Source organism: Dioszegia hungarica (genome assembly GCF_025882075.1).
Source record: "Dioszegia hungarica strain PDD-24b-2 chromosome Unknown MKK02contig_32, whole genome shotgun sequence".
NCBI classification, from domain to species: domain Eukaryota; kingdom Fungi; phylum Basidiomycota; class Tremellomycetes; order Tremellales; family Bulleribasidiaceae; genus Dioszegia; species Dioszegia hungarica.
In genome coordinates, this window is record NW_026515781.1 from 542,506 (window position 1) to 564,340 (window position 21,835).

The 21,835-nt window shown below is 57.1% G+C and overlaps 9 protein-coding genes across 9 annotated transcripts; 3 read left to right on the forward strand and 6 right to left on the reverse strand.

Annotated features, from left to right (window-relative positions):
* Nucleotides 1-2,212: 2,212 nt before the first annotated feature.
* Nucleotides 2,213-3,581, reverse strand: MKK02DRAFT_12901 (uncharacterized protein; the record flags this gene model as incomplete). The annotated part of the gene is made up of 6 exons (XM_053085526.1): nucleotides 2,213-2,389; nucleotides 2,438-2,574; nucleotides 2,621-2,734; nucleotides 2,822-2,991; nucleotides 3,061-3,363; nucleotides 3,421-3,581. Coding segments are annotated over 6 exons (1,062 nt in total), but the record flags the coding sequence as incomplete, so codon positions are not given.
* A 1,472-nt stretch (nucleotides 3,582-5,053) lies between these two features.
* Nucleotides 5,054-5,647, reverse strand: MKK02DRAFT_41521 (uncharacterized protein; the record flags this gene model as incomplete). Its single annotated transcript, XM_053091596.1, has 1 exon — nucleotides 5,054-5,647. One exon carries the CDS (start codon nucleotides 5,645-5,647, stop codon nucleotides 5,054-5,056), a length of 594 nt encoding a protein of 197 aa, XP_052941666.1.
* Nucleotides 5,648-5,722: 75 nt separating this feature from the next.
* MKK02DRAFT_41522 (uncharacterized protein) lies at nucleotides 5,723-7,865 on the reverse strand (the record flags this gene model as incomplete). The annotated part of the gene is made up of 2 exons (XM_053091597.1): nucleotides 5,723-6,184; nucleotides 7,038-7,865. The coding sequence occupies 2 exons, from the start codon at nucleotides 7,863-7,865 to the stop codon at nucleotides 5,723-5,725; spliced, it is 1,290 nt and encodes a 429-aa protein (XP_052941667.1).
* A 401-nt stretch (nucleotides 7,866-8,266) lies between these two features.
* On the reverse strand, nucleotides 8,267-9,922 carry MKK02DRAFT_41523 (transmembrane amino acid transporter protein-domain-containing protein; the record flags this gene model as incomplete). Its single annotated transcript, XM_053091598.1, has 6 exons — nucleotides 8,267-8,917; nucleotides 8,962-9,144; nucleotides 9,192-9,476; nucleotides 9,553-9,655; nucleotides 9,700-9,751; nucleotides 9,802-9,922. The coding sequence occupies 6 exons, from the start codon at nucleotides 9,920-9,922 to the stop codon at nucleotides 8,267-8,269; spliced, it is 1,395 nt and encodes a 464-aa protein (XP_052941668.1).
* A 660-nt stretch (nucleotides 9,923-10,582) lies between these two features.
* Nucleotides 10,583-12,521, reverse strand: MKK02DRAFT_21175 (putative nicotinate phosphoribosyltransferase; the record flags this gene model as incomplete). The annotated part of the gene is made up of 9 exons (XM_053086372.1): nucleotides 10,583-10,666; nucleotides 10,879-11,024; nucleotides 11,075-11,383; nucleotides 11,429-11,555; nucleotides 11,617-11,810; nucleotides 11,866-11,922; nucleotides 11,971-12,204; nucleotides 12,260-12,386; nucleotides 12,447-12,521. The coding sequence occupies 9 exons, from the start codon at nucleotides 12,519-12,521 to the stop codon at nucleotides 10,583-10,585; spliced, it is 1,353 nt and encodes a 450-aa protein (XP_052941669.1).
* A 317-nt stretch (nucleotides 12,522-12,838) lies between these two features.
* MKK02DRAFT_41525 (nucleoporin protein Ndc1-Nup) lies at nucleotides 12,839-15,287 on the forward strand (the record flags this gene model as incomplete). Its single annotated transcript, XM_053091599.1, has 12 exons — nucleotides 12,839-12,883; nucleotides 12,943-12,972; nucleotides 13,024-13,114; nucleotides 13,161-13,262; nucleotides 13,311-13,494; nucleotides 13,546-13,672; nucleotides 13,720-13,892; nucleotides 13,944-14,082; nucleotides 14,128-14,220; nucleotides 14,266-14,839; nucleotides 14,897-15,106; nucleotides 15,157-15,287. 12 exons carry the CDS (start codon nucleotides 12,839-12,841, stop codon nucleotides 15,285-15,287), a joined length of 1,899 nt encoding a protein of 632 aa, XP_052941670.1.
* A 777-nt stretch (nucleotides 15,288-16,064) lies between these two features.
* On the reverse strand, nucleotides 16,065-17,894 carry MKK02DRAFT_21430 (major facilitator superfamily domain-containing protein; the record flags this gene model as incomplete). Its single annotated transcript, XM_053086416.1, has 8 exons — nucleotides 16,065-16,261; nucleotides 16,307-16,436; nucleotides 16,493-16,648; nucleotides 16,692-16,765; nucleotides 16,815-17,154; nucleotides 17,198-17,278; nucleotides 17,321-17,513; nucleotides 17,557-17,894. The coding sequence occupies 8 exons, from the start codon at nucleotides 17,892-17,894 to the stop codon at nucleotides 16,065-16,067; spliced, it is 1,509 nt and encodes a 502-aa protein (XP_052941671.1).
* Nucleotides 17,895-18,566: 672 nt separating this feature from the next.
* MKK02DRAFT_30878 (uncharacterized protein) lies at nucleotides 18,567-20,245 on the forward strand (the record flags this gene model as incomplete). Its single annotated transcript, XM_053088157.1, has 3 exons — nucleotides 18,567-18,719; nucleotides 18,766-19,801; nucleotides 20,142-20,245. The coding sequence occupies 3 exons, from the start codon at nucleotides 18,567-18,569 to the stop codon at nucleotides 20,243-20,245; spliced, it is 1,293 nt and encodes a 430-aa protein (XP_052941672.1).
* A 473-nt stretch (nucleotides 20,246-20,718) lies between these two features.
* MKK02DRAFT_30879 (uncharacterized protein) lies at nucleotides 20,719-21,600 on the forward strand (the record flags this gene model as incomplete). The annotated part of the gene is made up of 1 exon (XM_053088158.1): nucleotides 20,719-21,600. The coding sequence occupies one exon, from the start codon at nucleotides 20,719-20,721 to the stop codon at nucleotides 21,598-21,600; it is 882 nt and encodes a 293-aa protein (XP_052941673.1).
* Nucleotides 21,601-21,835: the final 235 nt, after the last annotated feature.

Here is a 21,835-nt window from a genome sequence, read left to right on the forward strand (position 1 = left end):
TCAGAAGAGATTCGTACTTGTCGTCCCGCCGTAGCTGCCGGTATTCTATCCGGAGCGACTGGGTATGCTTGAGGTTTCTCCCGGGATGGTCGAGATTGGCTTCGAGCAGCGAATCGAGATCGTCGGTAAAGATATGGGTGTAGAGTAGGGGGGAGGCAATGAGATTGAAGAGCTGCCTGTCAGCATGAGGGTACGATCAGACATTCGATACCCAATTGAGACAGTCCCTCCCTTTCCATCCGGTCGCGCCTTTTCCTCTACTCCCTCCGTCACCCTCCTCCCCTTCTTTCCCCCCGCGCTGCACCACATCTATACTCCATTCCACCTGATGCCCTAAACGGGCGGCCCCGAGCCGCACGCCGGGCAGATTGGAGTCAATTCGGACGGACGCCAAACCACCCGGTCCTCGAGCTTGCTCTCCTTCCGCAGATCCGCCTGCAACTTGTCCCCTTCCTCCTTCGTCAAGTCCGACTGCTCCGCCGACGTCAATGTCCGGCACGCCGTCATATTAGACAAGTCCGGCGCGTACGACCGGCTGGAGTACCAGATGTCGAGGTTGACCGGCTCGCGTTTCGCTGGTACCTTGACGGGTCACAGCTGCATGGCCACGGCAGCGCCGTACTGAACCGAGTCGCGGAGGGTTTGCCATTCCAGCACCGAAGCTGTATCCGAGACCCACGAGAGGGGCGAGCCGCCCTGGAGGGGGAAGGTGGAAGTATCCTGGTTGAAATGGAGGGCGCGGGTGAAGGTGACGTCCTCCCGCCAGAAGCAGTAGTTGGAGAGGGGGTCGGTCGCCTCCCGCGAGCAGAAGTGCTTTACGCCGGCACCGGTGAAGAACTCATGGAAGAGGGAGTTGGTTCGCCGCAGCTTGTCATTGGTAGAGTCGACGCGCTCCTCGTAGTCCCGATACTTCGCCCACAGCGCGTCGTCGCCCCCAAAGATTGAGGACACCGCCACCGAGGTCAGGCGTGGGAATAGCCTCTTGACGAGCGCCGCATCCCTCGCCCACATGAGGCTGTCCCCGAGCTCCTCATTCTCGTCCGCGCACTCGACCAAAGATGTGTTTGCCCGCACGGTCTCATCCGCTGCGTAGCAGTTCCAGAGGTTGACCGACGCGCCGAGGAGGGAGGTATAGGTAGGTTGGCGCCCCTTTTCGCCAAACTCGATTTTGAGCGTACGGATGTGGCTGAATTGACGGGCACGGGAGGGGGTGTTTACGCCGTAGGGGAATTGGGGAAGAGAGTCGGTAATGACATGGGTGTAGAGGTAGGGTTCGCACATGGCGTTGAGGAGCTGCACTGTCAGCTATGATAGCTTTGGAGAGGGGTAGGACTCACCTTGGATGTCCGTGATAGATTATAAAGCGCATCCTGGCGAAGGGCCGAGCGGGAGGGTTTAGAGAGTGATTCAGGGGCGCGTTGGACGAGGAAGGGAACAAACAGGTCATACAGGACGTCGGGCCAGACTCGGCCGGCATCCGGCACTGACATCTTGAGGGGATGAGACAGATGGTGATCGATGATGGTGTACAATGCAGCGAGATAAGAGATAAGGACCACCAAGAGGACCAAGGTTCGTCGACTACACGAATTGTTAATTGCCTCTTTGGGCGTGAGGAATGAGGAGTTGTGGCGGGCGGATCAGAAGGTGTCAGTGGCGATGTGGCAGGTCATGGCGTCGATCGCCTAGTAGACAGTGGCGGAGCCTAGTGCAGGGAGCAGGCCGTATTAGATAATCTCTCATTATAATACATCATGTCTGAACATATCTAACAGACTGATTACCTCCAGGGCACCGCTGCGGCCGCTGCATCACCATTCGCAAAAACAGCGTTCCATCCCTACTGCCTAGGCAGCCTCCGCTTCCGCTTCTTCTGTTTGTTGCAGACCATCTCCTCATCATCCGCTCCGGTTGTCGAGCCAGAGACGACCGCTGCCGCGTTCATGCCGTCAGCGACCGCTGCCATAGCGGGTGGCGATGGAGCGGCCGCCGTTCCGCCGGCTCCAGGCTTGCCCATCGTAGGGCTGGGCTTGGGCATCATACCGCCCATCGCGGTGGTGGCCGACGGTTTGGCCATCATGTTGGTCGAGGACGAAGCGACGCCCATCGGTGGGTTGTTAGGGTTCATGGGCGCCGGATCCATCGGGTTCATGGGCGCAGGATCCTTGGCCGGTGCCATGGGCGCCGCGGGCTGTGCTTGCCCACCACCGCCTGGACCCTTGTAGTCGGTACACTTTCGGTCGACGCAACCTCCGCCTTGGGTCACGTCGAGAGTGATAAGCTTCGACGTCTCTTTGTAGTCTGCGGCAGCCATCTTGCGGGCCTTGGAGGGGTTGAACTCTGGGTTGTTTCCGGGGAGCTTGGCGATGGGGACATCAAGACCGATGGGCTGTAGTCGTCAGCCGAGCGACCCTGTCTCTGGAGAGGTGTGTCTTACCTCGTTGACGATCTGACCCTTCACAACGCAGTTTTTGTTCTTGTTAATGAACGGGGCGAGGAGAGGACAGGTAGACAAGTCTCCGAACGTCTTGGGACACTGGTTGAACACGTCGACAAGCAGGCCTTTGGGGAAGCCTGGCTTGTCAGCCCGGGTTTGAATGTGAGCCCAAGGTAGACTGACCGTTCAGCCAATCAGCATGATAGCTGAGACCAAGGTTGTCACCGTTGGAAAAGACAAAGCAGCCGGGGTACCACTCGTACTCGGGGCCGAGGGAGGCTTTAGGTGTATAGAGGGCTATGAGATCAGCTCCAGCCCAGAGCGAGAGAGGAGTGCTATCGAGATCCCGCTAGGTACTAAGGATCGAAGCTAAATAGGACTCACTCTCGACGAACAAGGAGGGCATCTTCTTGAACCCAGGCGGGCATTTCCCGTTCTCGTAGTTGCTGGGATTCCCTGCCTGGATCGGATAAGTCACGTGCGAGTTGTCAGCCTTGTACGAGTCGACTCCGTTCCAGCAAGAGGGGAAGAAGATCTTCCTCGTCAGCGACTGCCTCTGCCTGGGCTAGAGAGACTGACCTGAGGACGCAGGTTCTCGCAATCGTGCTCCATAGACAGGGTACCCAGGCGGGTCTCTAGATATATAAGCCCTTTCCCAGACCCATTCGTCGCAGCACTTACGACCTGTAATACCCGGTCCCCAGCACTCAAAGCTGACAGCATTGTGGCTGCGGTTCTGAAAGTCGAAATGGTCCCGGTTCATATCACCAGCGACCATCCTAAAGTCGTCGGGCACGACGACTGGGGCCTCGCCGGCCTCTCGGTCAACGCCGCGATCGGGGAACCAGTAGGTGATTAGTCCGTGGCCTTGGATGACAGAGTAGGTCCCGTTCCGCCACTTGTAGTATAGCTGGGGCACCCAGTAGCTGATGGGTCAGCGTTGCCGAAAGCGCCGTAGGACGTCCTCTGTTCAAAAGACTCACCCAGATTGATCAACAGTCAGACCGGAGGTAGTGCAGTCCCCCTTGATAGCCGAGCCATACGTCATGCTAGCATCGATAGCGTTCGTACCAGCGAACGAGTGGACATGACCTGCAATGCCGCGGGGGGTGACGATAGGGTCGAGACGGGTGCGCAGCAGCTCGTTGTGGTTGCTGCGTGATCAGTACGAGGTGGGCTATAGTAGACACGTGATAGAGGACTTACTAATTGATCTCTTGGGCCGAGGTGGACCCGAGTAGGCCTACGACCAGCAGAGCCAAGGCGCCGACATGAGTTTTTGTGGACATGCTTGTGCGAGGGTGAGAGGAAGATGGGTATGAGCTACAAGTCGTTGATGGCAGTGGCCGGGTAAGGATACAGGTGGCGCAGCCACGTCAAGTGGTATGAAGGAGTGTGAACAACTGGAAAGGTGAGAAAGGAGAAAGGGAAGAATGTGGGAATGGGGAAGAGGCATTATCAGCCGTCGCCTTCTTATATTGTTCCGGTCGAGGTAAATGTCGCACGGAAGGACGCACCCAGTAAGGGGTGATGGGACTCAGGAGAATGCATTTGAGCAAAGGCCATGGATGAAACAGAAGGACTAGCAGTAAGGACGTGAATATGAGGAGAGATTGTCAGTCTAGCAAGAGGAGATGAGGGAATCTCTCAAAGGACCTCATGAAACACTGTAGTACTGCGCCGGATTTGGGTACCATGTTTCAAGGGCCGGATGCTAGTCGGGATGAGTGCCTTTGCAAGACGGCCTTTGCTGGAGATCTGAACGTCCTTTAGGTAGGGGTATCACTGCCAAGGTATGTCGATGCGGCAAAATCGGCACGTATTGCCTACTGATTATTAGGAGGGAAGACGTCATCGTCATAGTACTGGGTACCGGCGCTACCACTGACGTCAGTGCGAAGCTAAAGCGTCCTTTGTCCTCAGACCACAGAGCACTCTTTATGAGCCGTGAAAGACCACGAGGCTGTCAGTAGCTCTGCAAAGATCGAGTGCGTTGTCTGCTTACAGTGAAACCTGTCCCTCTTGCAGGCTAGGTCATTCCTCCTATCAGAATAATCAGAGTGGCGCTTGAGATGCGAATCAGCTGGGTGGCCAGGCCAATGCAACACGAGTAGGGGTGGCTTGCGCCGCGCCGCTGGCGGCAGCCAGACTAGCCAGAGTCTGCTAGGCAGAGAGATGGACAGCCCAAGGCTGGCTTACAACCTTGAATGTAGCCCAGCTTGTATTTTGCTATAAACCTATCGCTCGCAGCCGAAGATTCGAGATATCAGAGTAAAAGAGGGGTTGTGCCGGTCAGCAGTCAATCTGGTCGTGCACACGCCGGTCTTCGTATCCTCGAAAGGTCCCTACAATCCCGCCGCAGCTTGTAATGACCGTACAGCTGCGCAGCTGTACCGCGTAGATCAAATGAGTATATGAGTGTGTGAGTAAGCATGGCAGTTGACAAGCCGGAACAGGTCTGGAGAAAGAGCAGGAACCTTCTCCCTGTCCAAATCACCGCATCCCCCGTCCCTCCTTCCCCTTCGCGGCGTCTTGGTCCCGACTCGCTTCTAGTACTCTACTGCGGAGAAATCGGTAACCCCTCGCACCCTGACCCATCTCCACCACCCCGCCATACTATCGCGGCCCTCCCGTCCCGCAAGCAGCGCACACCGGCGTCTCAAACGACGGGCGCCACACCACCTCATCCCCCAATCCGCTCCTCTCCCTCATGTACGCCTGCAGATGCTCTCCCAGTTGATGGCAAAGCCGTCGCTGCTCCCCTTTGGAGAGAGTATGGGTAGTAGTGTCCCCCGCCCCGTACCCGGAAAAGGATAGACCGAGGTTCCCGCCAGCGAGCGGAAGCTCGTCGATCCTCGAAAAGAGCTTTTCTGGAGTGAAGCGATTGGTAGAGTTGTATATTTCTAGCATGGCAATGTCCCGGTAGGGCGCCTCGCCCGCTTCGAATTGACCGAGGGAGCTGTCCCGAATAGCGATGACCTTGTGGATTTGACCGAGTATGCTGAGGACGACGTCCGCCCAGTCCGCTTCTGGAGAGTCATCGAGTGTCCACCGCGTGCGACTGCCGAACCGGATGGCCAGCTGGCTGACCGTGCCTAGGACGTGCATAGAGCGCCCAAAGTCGGGGAGTTCCTCCGGCGTTCCCCGTGGCCGCCGATGCCGGTGTCGCGCTATCGACTGGTGCGCGACCGTGGCGTACGAGGAGATCATGATGCTCAGAGGCCCCTGAGGGTCTCTACAGCACCATTCGACAAGCTGGCCGGAAGAGAGGAAGAAATCAAAGAGCTACCTCGCCTCGTGCGCTTCCGCTACCGTGTCAACGGCGGTGTCATCCTGAAGATTTTCGAACTCTGTCCAGGCGTCAGTCTCGTGGCCATAGACCGACGAGACCGCCACCCTCTCCAGGTTGGGCATCACCTTCGGGATGCCTCCCAGATGCATCATCTCCGTCAACGACTCGATGATGATCCGCAATTCCGCCGAGCACCGCTCCGTGCCGTACAGTTCCTTCTCCACCTTGCTCTCCACCCTCCCGAACAGAGTCCAGTATGGTTTCCCGTATATTCCGTATATGAAGGTCTGCAGGTAGGTCGGCTCCGAGACCTTGTCCTGATATTCGATACGGAGGGTTTTGACGAGAGCGAGCCGGCGCCGCATGGAGGCAAGGTGAGCGTAATTGAGGAGTTTTGGGAATTCGTCGGTTGTGATGGTTGTATATAGTAAAGGCACGCAGAAGGAGTGGAAGAGCTGCGGGGTCAGCTGTAGTCGGGGGAAGAGCAGCTTGAGGTCTGGAGCCTCGGATCTTGACGCTTGAGGACGGCGCCGGATAGGTCTGCCAATCCCGATGTCTTTTTCATACGGGACTCGAAGTGGATCCATGCCTACGCGCGAGAGCACTTACCTTGCAGACCCTAGCCGCTTGACAGAGATGAGGTTGCTCTAACGCAGCGCGTGGTGGCTGCGAGAGCGCAGGCGGGTCGGGGTTCCGTACCCATTTCAGACATTCTGCCTAGAGCTTTGGGGGGGGCGAGAGCAGGCCGACCCGACGGGCTTGCTCTGCCGCTTCTTGCTGTGCTTGCTTCTGGTCGTGAAGAGGTAGGTTGTCTATACGAAGGACGGGTGTAAGAGATGAAGGCCAGGTGAAGCGAGCTCGCAAAACCGAGAGCCAAAAGATGCGAGATCGCCAACCCGTGCGTCATCGCTGCAAGGGGCTAGCTTTGGGGGGCCTAATACAGCACGCTGTGCAGGGAATGAGTTCTGACTTGGCCTCGACCACAATGATACCGCTGCCTTGGACATATTAGCTATGTACTACCAGATGGAACCTCTAGGTCATTTCACGGTCGCCTCCTCCCACTGGCCGATGAAACTCCCGTCTCATGCTCCTGCGACACAACGCCTCCGACCCCATACCTCATGCCCTCTGGAATTCCGCCTCGCCCGCTTGATCCCCTTGACCCTTCAAGACCCAGTCTGGAGCCGCCGCTCCTAACGGGCGTCTCTCCTCGTTCAAACGCTCCCTAACCCATCATCCCGCACGTGACCGCCTCCGTCCCATCACCGCCTAGGCTGGCGGTCCCGACCCACACGAGTCACACACGGGCGACTCGAAGGAAGGGTACCACTCCACCTCGTCCTTCAGCCCACTCTTTGCCCTCAAATGCGCCTGAAGGTGCGCGCCCAGCTTCTGGGTGAGACGCCTTTGATCCGCCGGCGAGAGGATGTGGGTAGTTCTGTCCATCCGACTGTAACCGGAGAAGATGGCGGCCCATTCCCGTCCGCGGATATTGGGAGTATTGACCTCGTCAAAGAAGGCCTTGGGCGTGAAGCGGTTGGTCGAGCAGTATATCCGTAAGTGCGCGACGTCCTTCTTTTCCTTGGTCCGCCATTCAATGATTTCGTTGACCTGATGAATCATCCCGAGGAGGATTTTGCCCCAGTCCGAGGTGGAGGGACCGTCAAAGACCCAGCGAGCCGGGCTGCCGAAACGGATAGGTAGGGCCCGCACGCTGGGGGAGAAGTGAGCCGTCCGAATGCAGTCCGCTCGAACGTCCTCCCCCTTGTGAAATTCGGCGATCCAGTCGCGGGAGGTGGAAAGGTACGAGAGTTGGGCGAAGCCGAGCGGTCCGCAGTTTGATCGGGAGCAGATGCTGCCCATAACACTGGGGGCGAGGTAGAGGTCGAACATGTCGCGGATAGGGCGGGCCCTGCGCTTGACCGTCAACGTGCCGAGTTGGTCGCGCTCCGCGAACTCTGACCAAAAGTTCTTGTCCTCCGAATACACCGACGACACGCAGAGGCCGACCAGAGACGGCAGCGTCGTTCGCACCCCGCCTCTTGTCATCATCTCTTCCAGATTCTTTTTGAACAACGACACCTCTCCTTCCGCCCGCTGAGCGAAACCGTACGCGAGATCTTCCATGTCCATTCCGTACAGCACCCAGAGTTTTCCGCCATGGGTGAGAGTTTGCCTCCCTTGAAGGGCTTTGATGGCGTTATAGACCTTGGTGACCACGGACGAGCCTCACTACGTGCTCATAGGGAGCAGTGAGCATATAAGCAGGCGCGTTCCAAGCCCCGCGCAATCCAGTTTCCGGCCGTGATCCTCGCAGCGGAAAGGGAGTGGTACCTTATCAGCTAGATATCTAGCCAATCCGGAGCCTTCGTGGGCTTGGGTCGAGCCTGGCATGCAATGATATAGCTGGTTGCAGGCTGACCTGAATGGAAAGCAGACCCAATACCGAGATGCATACCCGAGAACAACCAAGATAGTCTATTTGCTGATTAGTATACCAATTTCTACAAGATCTGACCACTACTAAAACCCCTCTAGACCGCGTTGTCGGCGCAGGAGAACGCACCCCCGATCGCTCCGCTCGCATACGCTTGCTGGATGAGAAGAATGACACCGTACGTCCCCGAAACACAGAGGAAGGCGCCCAAGACCAAGAGGATCATGTTGAGGACCCACTCGGCTTTTTGCATGACGGACCCCGTTTTGATGTCGTTCCAGTTGTCGTAAAAGTGGAGGATGGCGGGGAACATGAGTGCGAGGGGACAGAAGCAGATGGATCCGACGAGGGCGACGAGGTAGTTGAAGATGGGGATAGCCGAGGCCAGGACGAAGGCCAGGAGGGAGAGACCGATCGAGCACGAAAGCCAGATGACCCAGTGCTGGACCGTTTTTTCCTGGAGGTGGCGCGAGTCACGGAGGAGGCGGACAAAGAGGTATTTCGCGCCTACATGAACGTAGATCATCCCGCTAGCCAGGAGACCGAGGAGACCGACCCCATACGCGACCTTTTCGAGGGTAGGACCGGCGGAACCGAGAGAAGGGGAGGCGACATACCGACCACACCACTTGTAAACGACAAGGGCAAAAGCGAGGTAGACGGCGGTGACGAAGCCCATGCACGTGTAGAGGGCCTTGCGGTAGTCTTGGGGCCTCTTCATCTCGGAAATGACGGGGATGAAGGCGGACTATCAGTCAGCGATAGGTCTTTCAAGAGAGGAAGACAACTCACGGTACCGGCAGAAGAGACAAAGATGGTGACGCAAGCAGCGACGCCGGCAGCGAAGGCAGGTGCTACGGGTGTGATGGCATAGAAACCGATGTCGGTGACACCGGCGGGCGCAGCGTAGGGGCGGTCGTAAGTGGTGACACCGACGACGACGATGAAGACCGCGATAAAGATGGAGAAGAAGCCCTGATTGTCAGCCGACATCTAACTCTCAAGCAAGCGTGATAACTTACAGCCCACGTGAGCCAGCCGATCTGGTGGAACTTGGGGAAGGAGGCCATGATCGCGATGATGACCGTGCAGACAACCGAAAAGACGACGGTGCAGGTCGCGTGGTCGGAGAGCGAGTTGAGAGCGATGCTCGAACCAATGACCCCAGTTCCTGCACACAGAACGTAGGCAATGAGGTAGAGCGCACCGACGAGCTCACGGAACCAGGCGCCCCAGACGTGGTGCGCCATGTCGGCGACGGTGTGGCAGCCTGCGTGCTTCTCGCGGAACCGACCGAGCCCGACCGCCTGTGGATATCAGTAGAGCACGAAAGCAGGAGTGGATCGGACTTGCAGTATAGGTATTGATTGCCCCCCACGCCACAATCATGATGGCTCCCGGGACGGCGCCAAGGGTGACCATGGAGGAAGGGATGGAGAGAACCCCGGTGGCAAAGATGACTTTGAGGAAGATGAAGGCGGCTTTCCTGTCTATTAGCGAATAGTCAGGTGTTAAACGAATAACACTAACCACCATGTCACTGTACGATAATCCTCGGCGCCTTCAATCCTCTTGAACACCTCTAATGATCAGCTCTGTAAAGCAGAGTTAGAGGGGAAAAGAAATACGTACCGAACTCGTCCTCCCCCTGCATGACCTTCTCGTTGGGCGGTGTAGCCTCGCCAGACCCAGCGATGGGCTGGACGTACGTCTGCGTCCCCGCCTCGGCGTCTTTCGCTTTGTAGTCGGACATCGTGTGTGAGTTAGATTGGGCGTCGAGTGGATTTGGGCGTTGAGTGAATTTGGGCGTCGAGAGGGGTGGGTGGGTAGGTTTGAGTGAGCGAGCGTGTTGATGAGAAGAAGGAAAGCGATCAGTGCAGGTCAGGTATATATGCACCGGGCGAGTCAAGGAGCAGCTCGTGAAGCTCGTGAGCGATTAGCGCGTCGGGAAGATCTTGTCAAAGTCCCGATAGATTAGCTCGCGTCCGAACGGACGGCATCCCGAGAACGAGATAGGGAGGCCGGTCCGGTGCATGCTCTTACGGCGCTGTCGGTAGCTCTTACCGGGCGTTGAGGAGGGACAAGCCCTTATCGCAAAGAAATATACGGGACGGAGAAACGCTTATCAGCTCGCCGGTGGGCCGGAGCATTCCTTATCGCACCATGAAAAATTGCTGGAAAGGGTAATTAGGGTTCGGGGGCGAAAGTGAGAGTGAGAGTGGCGCTCTTGCAGAGTGACGGTGTGGCAGCTGGGTACCTGCCAGATACCGTGTGATCCGAAGCCTGAGCTTGCATACAGTATGGACGTTCGCGAGCCGGTCGATATCGCACGGGATCTTGATGTACACTCGCAGAGATTCGTACTGTCCTACCTCTTCAGATCGCGAAAATCCGCATCCCTCGAGGTCCCGCTTCAGCCGCGTTGCTTCTCCTCGTGCTCATGCGGCAACCCTAGCTCCTCCTGCGCCCGCTTGACCTCCTCGACATTACCGGTGAACTGCCAGATCAGCCACTATCACACTCAAGGGCACAGCGTTACAGTCAACTCCTCTCAACTGGCCGCTGAATGAGGGGTGTATGAGGAGGAAGTATGAGTCAAGAGGGAGGGGAATAGATGGTAGGGAGGGTATCAGCCCCGGGATTGGGTATGAATTTAGGCGTAGTATGTGGTACCAGGCTATGAATCAAGATGGATTTGACTTTACCCACCTTGCCCTTGTCGTCCGACAGCTTGACGCAGTTCTTCCCGTCGATCTGGTTGAGCTTGATGACGATGTTGAGGGGTTTCGAAACTTGGATCTGATCCGATGCTTTGCGAAAGTCATTCGTGAGGAAGGTGCCTATCCCGAATGAAGCTGGCGGGTCAGCTCATGACTTCGCGGCTGATCCGTGCCGTCGAGCTCACCTCCGATCCCAATCTCATCACACCCCTTCTGCAACTTCAAAGCCCGTTCGACATCCAGCCCATCACTAAAGATGACCCTCTTGACCCTCTTCCCCTTCTCCTCTTCACTCAGTCCCGCTAAATCTTCCACCTCCCCCCACGCCTTCTTGGCGGCATTGACGAACGCAAAGGGATCGCCCGAGTCTTGCCGGAGGGTAGTCCAGCGTAGGGCGCGGGGGATGTCGGACTTAAAGTCGAGGAAGAAGGCGTGGGCGGTGTATGTATCGGTGAGCATGGTGAGGGGGGCTTCGTTCGCGCCTCTAGGATAGACTGTATATCAGCGATGAGCTGGCAAGGCAATGGGGTGGAACACACCTTCTTCCCACATGTCCATAGCACGGCCGTTGGCCCCCTTGTACCCGAATGTGGCGCCTAGCGCCATGATCCACTCGTGCGCGATGGTACCAGCAGGCATGAGACCGTACTTGAGAGCCAGATACACCTGCACGTATCAGCTATTCATCTCCTACTCCGCGACAATGAGAGAGACTACTTCAGCTTACATTGCTCGTGCCCGCCAATCCAACTCCGACACCTCCTTCAGCTCTCCATTCTTTCTGCGCCTCAAGCAAGCCTCGTACCACTATATCTTGCGCTTTGAAGCTCCTCCTTCTGCGCGTACCGAACTCCGAGTAGGCGAGGGCTTTGAGCGGAGCAGCCGGCTTGAGGAGGGCGAGCCCTTTTTGTTTTGCCTGATCTGTCTTGTCAGCTGTTTGGCCCTTCCATTCGAAGGTTGGCGGATTGCAGCTTACCTAGCTGTCCATCATATGTCCAGTCGGTATCGACAAACTTAAAGTATCCTTCACTCACTACTGGTCAGCTTGAAGCCCGAAAAGTGGACGCTGGAAGAAGCTCACATATGCTCATGATCGGCACCTCGTACAGGATCACTTCCTTCCACAACCCCTTGATAACACACTGTATCTCGCCCATATCCGCTCTTTCTGAGGTAGGGTGGAATGTCATTTCCACTTGCTCCTTTGGGTTCAGGCGGACCCCCGCGAGAAAGTCGAGGTATGCGTCCGAAAAGTATGGGCATGCCTTTGCTAGCGCTTCCCTCTCGTCCGAAGTCAGCTTCAGCGATGAGAGGCCTGAAAAGTCAGCTGTGCGGACTAGTCACACCGTGATGAGAACCCTGCAGCTCACGGTCAACATGGGAGTGTATCCAGTCAAAGCTGTCCTTGCTGAACAGCATGTGAGGACTACGGTTTGTGAACCTGATGACGACCTGAGCGTTGGGGAAGAAGCGCAGGACCGCATTTTGCATAGTGAGCTACTCAGTCAGCGGAATGTCAGTCCCCGTCCGAGCGGGTAAATAGGCACCTCAGCGTACCTTGTAGAGGTCGGTGTCGAGGATGCTGAAAGGGATTTCAACTTCGTCAGCCGGGATATCGAGATTCCCCGTCATTTTGGCCAGCGGTGTTGATTTAAAGCCTGCTTATTCCACGCGCTATTTAGCGATGATCTAGGCCGGATGAGTATAAGTAAGGTGTATGAGGATGAGAGGCAATTGATGAAGGTGAGGTTCATGCTGAGTCGAGCTTTGGCTTGGACCACCTCCACCTCCACTCCACGTGTTTTTGTCTCGTCCCCCCATTTTACAAGTTCGAGCCTGTCTTTCGCCAACCTCCTCTCTGCCACTATAAATCCACCTTCACACCTATAACAACTACCCCTAAGGAGCAGTAGGAGACTCAAGGGCTTGCAGGAGGGACAACAATCAAGATGTCTACCCAGCAGTCAGGTCAGATCGCCCGTCCAGCAGCTACGGTACGTCCTGCCCAGCTCGACCACGACGTCTCCGCTTCGACGAGTAGCTGACGTCCCAGCCTCTTTCAAGGATAGAGAGCCAGTACAGAGTGAGCTCCCTGAGTCGTGAAGATTGCCTAGACCTCTAGCTGACCTAGTAGTCCGCCCTGGCGCAAAGATGGCTTGCTCTCGTTGTTCGCTCGGCGGTCTTCTCGAGCGGGATCATCACTCTGATCGTCTCTGCCAGAGCAGGTGCGCTCGGCCCCCTGACTTTCGAAGAGCTATACTGATCGGGTAGGAGCTTCAGTGAAGGCCGCGGTGCTCAGTCTGTTAGCAGCACTAGCTGCCTACCCGTTTGCCATCTATCCCATCCTATCCTCGAGGCGCGCCATCCTCATCTGTGAGCTGGATCCGGGGCCTCGCCGAGACGGGTAAAGCTGACTATCAGCTCGACATACTGCTCCTCTCAACTCATCCCTAATCTCCCTCTTCAGTAGCTCCCTCTTCTCCTCACAGAGCATACGGTACCTCTCCGCCCACCTTTCGTCCGGTGCGATACTCGCAGCGGTGTACGCCATTGTGCTGAACCTCGCCCAGCCCATCAATGAGCTAGGATGTCTCGCTACCACACCGTGAGCTTCTCGCTAGATTTACATCGCTCTGTCATCAAGCTCATCACTCAGTCGACACCCCTTACATCTGAACGAGCGGTTCATCTTTCTCCTCTTCGGAAACGCAGGGATGATGCTCTCGCTAGGCGTATGGGATCTGCTGGCTAGGCGACTTCAGGTCTCATGGCCGACTAGAAACGTGAGCTACCTTATACACTGCTCCTGTCCAATCAGCTGACTTGGCAGACACCTCTCGCCGCAGCTGTCCAGAACGGTCTCCTCGCTGCCATCCCGGTACCTGGCGAGACCAACAGCCTCACCATCTCGTCTGTATGGCTGGGGCTGTACAGCCTTTCGTACTTTGCCGTGCGGAAGAGAGTATGGATCTTCCTCCTCACTCATACCTTCGGAGTACTTCGGTGAGCTAGCAATGATGCAACCTCTGGCGCGAATACCGAGCTGACATTCAGTCCCTTCATGATCAACTTTACCAAGCCCTCGCGATCTCTCGGCGTATCTATCATCCCGCATCTGCTGGTGTCGGAGGTTATCACCATCTTGGCGGCACGACTTCCGCCGATCGGAGCCATCACTCCCTATCTCTCACTCGTAAGTTAGATATGTCTCTGGACTCAGATATCAGCTTACCAGTAGCCCCTCAACTTTGAAGGACTGCGCCGAAAGTCACCGTTCACGCCCGAACAGCAGCTCAGTACAATGCTGAAGTCCAAGAACCCCTATTATTTGGTGAGCTTGCCACGCTCCATCGCATTGAGCCAAGCTGACCCACAGCACTTCACGCTCATGGAGCTCCTCCGCGTCTCGCACAACCCCTCTCGGCGCCAAGCACTCTTCGCCGTCACCTCCAAAACCCAACCGCCCATTCTCGCCATCTGGGAAGACCTCCTGCTGCACCTCGGCCGTGCGCACCAAACCCTCATCTCCCGTGGCGGGGCACGTACCGCCTCATCCGCACCTGCATCTCGGCCCGCGCCTGTCCAAGACACCCATACCGTCCAAGTCCGACAAGCTAACATCTTCCGTCCTGCCCCGTCCGCCAAAACATCGGGTATCACCCGTTCCCTCCAGTCTGCCTTGGAAGGTCCTGTTCAATCTGCCCCGCCGGCTCTGCTGGCCAAGGCGCAAACCCTGGCGCTGGATGCGCGGGGCAAGGCGGAGGCCAAGGCGGTAGAGTGGCAAGGGGAGGTGATGGGTCGGGTGGAGAAGAGTGAGGTGGGCGGAACGGTTCTAAAAGAGGCTCGAGGGGTGTGGGCGGGGATTGGAGAGTGGGTAGGTGCGGAGTGGGTCGAGCGGAATGCGAAGGGGAGTTTGCCGGAGGTGGTGGTGATTGAGCGGATCATGGATAGTGAGTTATATCTCGCAAGAGGATGCTCTGGAGCAAGAGGGTCAGCTGACATACCAGTCTTCGCGTCATTAGCATGCGCATCCCTCGAAGAAGACACCTATGGCTACGTCCAACAAGTCCTCCCTGCCACATTGGAGATTATCGTCCGGCATCGCTCGGCGCTCATGGCATTCGAGTCGGAATTGATGATGGGTGCGAGTCATCTCGGGAGGGGGAATGAGCGGGCACAGCGGGATGTCAAGGCGAAGATGGCGGTTCCGATATCAGGTACGTTCCTGCGTCATGGGCAGAAGGATGGAGCTGATAGCCCCTATTAGCGTGCGAGAGCTGTATCAGACGTATAGCGGATGCGTTTGGGGAAAGCCTGGTGGCGTTTAGGTTCCCGCCTGCTGTAGGTGGTGCGTTGGCGGGGATATGTCAGACGAGGACTGTGGCGCAGCCAAGTTGACAGAGGCATGCATGCGAGAAGGACACATAACACTCTACCAAAGCTGACCGGTATCCCTAGACTTCCAAGCCGATTTGTTGGCACCATGTGAGTGACGAGGCGGCCCTGCCGCCGGCCGCCCCAAAAGTCAAGCCCGCGTCGAGCGTTGGACCCTCCAGCTGCCAGCCGCGACACATTGTTCTTTGGGGCTACATATTGCCGCCTGATCCGCGTCAGCGCGCATCGCAATTGACAGGACAGGTACATACTTGCCGTGGATCTGCATATGATACAATGAATATGGCTCCCAGACCCTGCCCGTCAAGGCTTCAGATGCCCTACGTGCGGCACAGAACCACTAGCACCCGTACTCAGCGATGCCTTTTCGTCCGCCGCGCCCGACAACTCCGGTTCCACGGACACCACTGTCGCCCTTGACTCCTCCGCATCCTTCTCGCTATCCTCCGCCATGCCTCTATTCCTCTTTGCCTCCGCTTCCAATTCTGGCGAGTCCGGCTTGAAGATCACTTCCTGTCCTGTCAGCTCCCGCCTCCTTACGGAGCATATAGACTGACCTTGATCCCGAAAGAAATGATAAAGTACGTCACAGCCACCACCGCAAAGAAGATCCAAACCATCTTCAACCCGCCCGCGAAGGCTCTTTGGATCTCTGTGCGCTGATCGCCTGAGTAGAGCTTCAGGGCTTCGAGGGCGGTAGTGAGGAGGGCGGTGCGCTCGGGTGTGGATAGGAAGGGGACGGAGGCAAGTTGTGAGGAGGCGGTATTATTGTAGATGGCGTTACAGACTGGGCGTCAGCGTCTTCAAGTGACAGTGGAGCAGTATCACCGAACGAGGCGGAAGGAAGTCGACAAGGTGGCGAGAGCGGAACTTACTGGCTAGTCCGAACGCACCGCCCATAGTGCGGAAGAAGTTCCGGGCGGAAGTGACTACTGCTCGATCGGGAGCCGCGGTAGTATTGAGCGCGGCAATCAACGCTGGCGATCAGCTGAGTCTGCCCGTCAGTCAATCCGACGACTCACTTGTCTGCAAGGAGAACCCAATACCGATCGACTGGAGCTGGAGTATACCCAGCACGAAGCCGATATGTGACGACGCGCCAAACATGATCTGCAGACCCATCCCAAGCGCCCAGAGACCTGACCCAACGAGCTAAGACATCAGCTTCATCTCCAGCCGAACCAAGACTCCAGGGACATCTAGCTTACAATGACAATCTTGTATCGATTCGTCTTGCTGATGTAGAAACCAGAGAGGATGGCCCATAAGGTCTGCGGGAACGTAAAGACGAGAATGAAGACGCCAGACATGAAGGCATCGTAGGAGAGGACGTATTGGAGGTAAATAGGGATATAGTAGATGTTCTGAACGTCAGCGCGGCACCTGAGAGAGCAAAATGGGACTCACGGCGTAGTATACGATGCCGATGAGAAAGGACTGAAACATCACTATACTAGTCGTGAGGTCCTTGAACATGTGTACTGGCGGTCAGCTTGCTGAACAGCACAACAAGTCTAACAGAGAACTTACAAGGGAGGATAGGTAACCTCGCAAACTTCCACTGCCCCACGATAAACCCGACCGCACATAGCGACCCTAACACCAACAGCACGATCGCCGTCGGCGAGGACCAAGCAAATGTCGTGCCCCCTCCACTGATGGGTACGAGGAGCAAGACCGTCGCCGAGGCCGACAATGCTATTCCGAGATAGTCGATCTGACCGAGCTTCTTGGTCATGCTTCCGGAGACGGGCTTGAGGGGGAGGATAAAGTGATCAATGACGAGACAGCAGGCGCCGAAGATCGTGGTGAGCCAAAATGTCCAGCGCCATTGCCCTGCAGATGAGAGGGCGCCGCCTATGAATGGGCCCTAGGGGTCAGCTGGGCGCAAGGAGAAGGGGACAAGGGCGTACTATTGCGGATCCGAGAGAGCAGGCGGCGGAGATGAAGCCTTGATACTTCCCGCGGTCTTTCAATGGGACAATGTCGGATACCTGGCCATCAGCTGAGGACTCATGGAGAACGAAATTGCTCACAATGACCATGGCCATCCCGTTGATCCCTCCGCCGCCCATACCAGCGATCGCCCTGAACACATACAGCTGTATTGGGGTCTTTGCGAACCCACACAACAGATTCCCGAATGCCAACAAGAACATCGCTATTTGCAGCATGTTCTTCCGCCCAAAGATGTCGCTGAGTCTGCCATACACCAGATGAAGCGCGCAGCTGCCAGTCAGCTCCTAGTCCCGAATAGGGAAAGATCACTCACTTGGCGACAAAGAAAGCCGTTCCCACCCAGCTTATACTATCACTCCCGCCCAGATCTGTTCCTATGACCGGCGCCGCCGTCGACACCGCCGTCTGATCGATGAACGAGACGACGAGCGCTATGCCGATACCAAAATAGATGGTAAGGATGCGCTTGAAGGACAGGCGGGTGGATTGATCTTGGATTGAGATGTGTTTCCGGAGGGGAATGGGGTCTGTGAGTTCTGGCTCTGACGAAGGGGTAGGGGAGGGAGAGTGTGAGCGCGTGAGAGTCGGTGTGGACGAGAGTGAAGAGGAGGGGTCGGCGTCGAGCCTTGCGGCGTTGCTGAGGTGAACCATCCTCGACGTCGGCGGGGAGGGAAGGGGAGGGCTTGCTGTATGCTGAACTTGGTCTATAGAAGGTGATATCAGAGCGTCGCATCGACCAATTCCGTCTCAAGCTTCAGTGCTTCAGCGAGAGTCAGTCCGGAGCTCCAGAGTTTCGCAAGATCAGAGAAAGATCGGCATCGTGCCCCGCCTTGTCGGAAACGGGTGATTTCCCGCAATCGAGCTTGATCCGAAAGATGCGGGGTCCTGCTGATAGCACTCTCCGGCCCGCGGACCGGCTGTGGCGATGCTCATCGTATTGGGAGGCAGATCCTCCCGTTGGGCGCTTGCGGATGCCGCATTTCTTATCGGGGGGATGGAAAGATTGTCGGCTAGAATTACCGACAGCTGTGTGGTGCCCCTGCGATTTGCTGCTTGTCTCTCCTTGGCCCAATCCCGCTGGTACATCTATTGTAGAGCTAATAGGAGCGTACCTGATGCAGCTGCCGTGTTCTTGTCGGGCCTGCCAGTGTGTACAGCATGTATAGCACCTGCAGCAGTAAGGTCATCACACAAGAGCTCAGGGTCGCGAGGAATGTGGAGTTTGCGTTGGGGATCACGTGACACCGCTCAGGCGAATTTGAGATGCGCTTGGGGGTGTTTTGTCCCTCTTGTCAACCTATAGATCGTTGTAGAATGCCCAAGATGGCAGCCAGCTCACAGGGCGGACGCCCCAACACGGACCTCTGGCACTTGATCGTTCCCTATCTCAAAAAACCCACTCCACTTCCTCTCTCCCGCGCGCCTCGGTCCGCCATCAGGCAAGGCGACCTGTGTTCGCTTGCACTTGTATGCAGAGTGAGTGCAGCCTTTCCGGCCACGCGAACTTGCATCTGATGATCAGGCGATCAATTCGATAGCTGAGCGTGTCCTGTACACCACTATCATTACCGATAAACTCCCCCTCCTCTTCCGCAACATCGCGTCCGCGTCGGGTCGGCGGCGGCTCGCTCATACTCGTCGCCTACTCATCGAGTACTCACCATCGTTACAGACTACTAGCCCGTCATACAAGACCCTCCTGAAAAGCGGCGGGGAAGCTTGGGCGCGGGTCGGCCAGAATCTCGGGGGCATCAAGGTCAAAATTGCCAAGCAGTGCATCGAGGAGAATGGCCAGCTCCAGTCGGCGCTGGAGTGGGTCGCGATGGATATGGGGATGGTGGGGAGGGTGTTTCCCAAGCTGGAGGCAGTGGCTACCGCCTCTATCTATGGGAAAGAGGACAATCGGTGGCGAATCTACCAAAACCATCTCACGGAATCGAGGGAGGCCATGGCCTATTTCGCATCCTCCGACTGCATCATGCGCTTCTTCATGTTTGTCAATGCCCTGCCCTCCCTCCGGCAACTATGCGTCCGGAATCCCAACGGTCCCTTCTCGGTCCCGCAGAACACCCACGCGACCCAGGCCCCGCCCGTCAACTATGATCGGACCATCCATTACTCGGCTGACCTGGACGAGGTGTACGTCCCTTGGGGCAAACCTATCCGGTGGACGAGCGACGCGCCCTCCAACATGCCCTGGCAATTCGTCGGCGAGTCACTGGCGCAGGAAATCGACCGGATCCAGAATATCCGGCGGGACAAGGCGGCTTACGACCCCAGGTGGCAGGACCCGCGGAATGGGCTGGATGTCGAGATCTACTGCTCGACGGCGGGGGCGCTTGAGGTTGCCAAGGCAGGGGAGGAGGAGATTGTCCTCCAGAGGCACCCGGGATGGTCCCCCTTGCCTGATTTCAAGGCCAGGCGGATGCCAGTCGAGGAGCAGAGAAAGTTGGCGGCTGGGTTTGGTAATAACGTGCAGACCGAGTCGAGGGAGGACTTTGGGGAGCAGGATAGGATCAGGTGGTTTGCGTCGCCTGATATGCCTGTCTGTGTGGCGTGTGGGTCGGGGCCGCCAGCGTAGACGAGCGGGGGTTGCAATTGCGACCGAATTGAGATGTTAGAGCTAGATGAGTTCTGTAGGGATGCCATCTTGCTCATTAACGTTTCCCGCAGAGTGATACCTTTTGAGGTTCGAAGGTGAGCCGTGACCAGCGAATTAGCACAAACTCCACGTTCCTCGGCAAGGGCGCTCAAACCAAGCACAGTTCCTCTCCGCGGGTACTGGCAGCAACCAGACTCGTCCCAAGCCCACTCCCCTCCCGCTGGGAGGATCACCCCTCGACACCGGATTGCGCAGGGTTGGAAGGGCGGCTTAGCTGCTTACATGCTCACTGCCAGATGTGAGCAAGGAAGGAAGGACAGAGGGCCATAACGCCGTTAAACCCCGTGAAAAAGATATTAGTATGGGTGCCCTACCAACTGCTTCCGCTCTGACCAACTGAGCTATGCCATCACGGAGTTTGACGGCGTTATAGACCATCACTGCAGCGGCAATTGAATCAGCAGCCTCGGCCAAGCTCGGCCACCGATGTTGGGATCCACATTCCTCAGTCAGTCCGAGCGAAGCTGCTTGATCAGCATGATGCCACCCATCTGCCAATACACATGGCAGGCCCACATGGAGCTTAGGATCTCCTTTTGATGGATCATCCATGATATGGCCGAGGCTGCTGATCAATCTGACTTGTCCCGAGGCTCGGGCAGTCCGCACTGCCGTAGGGCGTGAGCTATAAGTACTGGTCCGTTGATTGCTCGGCTCCTCCCTCTCATCCCCAACATCACACTGAATATCGCTCCACATATCGAAAGCCTGCTCTCTACACCCTCGACTTTCTTCAGCAACCACTGTAGGTCCTTTCACACTTTACATGTCTCCCTCCAGCTGACCTCGCAGAACACCACTCCATCCTCAATCATGCACGTCCTCCTCACCTCCGCACACGGCTGGGTCGGCTCCCATATCACCCCCCTCCTCCTCTCCGCCGGTCACTCCGTCACCGGCCTCGCTCGCTCTTCCACCTCCGCCGAGAAGGTCAAGTCCCTCGGCGTCACTCCCCTCCTTCTCGGCCTGGACGACCCCGCGGGCATCGCCAACTTTGTCAAGACCTCCTCGGTCGACGCTGTCATCCACACGGCTTTCGGTCACGACTTCTCCAAGTACATGCAGAACATCGCGGACGATCTCGCGGTGATCAAGGCCATCGGCGCCGAGCTGGAGGGCACAGGCAAGCCGTTCATCACCACCTTTGGGCTCAGTGCGCCCAGGGAGGATCAGGCGCCGGCGCAAGACAGCCCCAACCCGAGGGGCAGGAACGAGGATGCGGTGCAGGAGCTGGCGGGCAGGGGGGTGCGGGCGATGATAGTGCGCTTGCCGCCCTCCGTGCATGGTCCCAAGGACGCGGGGTTCGTCCCCGCCCTCATCGGGTGTGCGCGAAACAAGGGCGCCTCGGCGTATATCGAAGGGAAGGGTACCTGGGCGGCGGTGCATGTCAAGGACGCGGCGCGGCTCTACATGGCGGTACTGGGGAAGGGAATGGCGGGCGGGCGGTACCATGCTGTCGGGGACACGGGCGTGCCGTTCGGGGAGATCGCGAAAGCTATCGCAAAGGGCGTCGGAGTGGAGGCCAGGGCGGTAGAGCAGGCTGAGGTGGGGCAGTACGTCGGATTCCTCGCCAAGTTTGTGGATGGGGACTTCGATGCCGATGTGGATATCACCAAGAAGGACCTTGGGTGGGAGCCAAAGGAGAAGGGGTTGCTGCAGGATATGAAGGAGGGGGACTACTTTGATCAGAAATAGGTAGTGCTCGCATAATGGTTGGGTCAGTAGAACTAAGGGATGTTAAGAATCGGACTCCTCGTCACTCTTTACAGCTGTCATCTGAGCAGAGGCTCGCAATAGTTCCACGCCGGTCGACCGTTGACACTGGCTGCCCAGCATGATAAAGCTCGCAGCGTGTAGAGCCAGACCAGAAGTTCAGTCCATGATCATAAGTACGCACCAGCCAAATGCCTGCGTGCGCTACCATACCAAA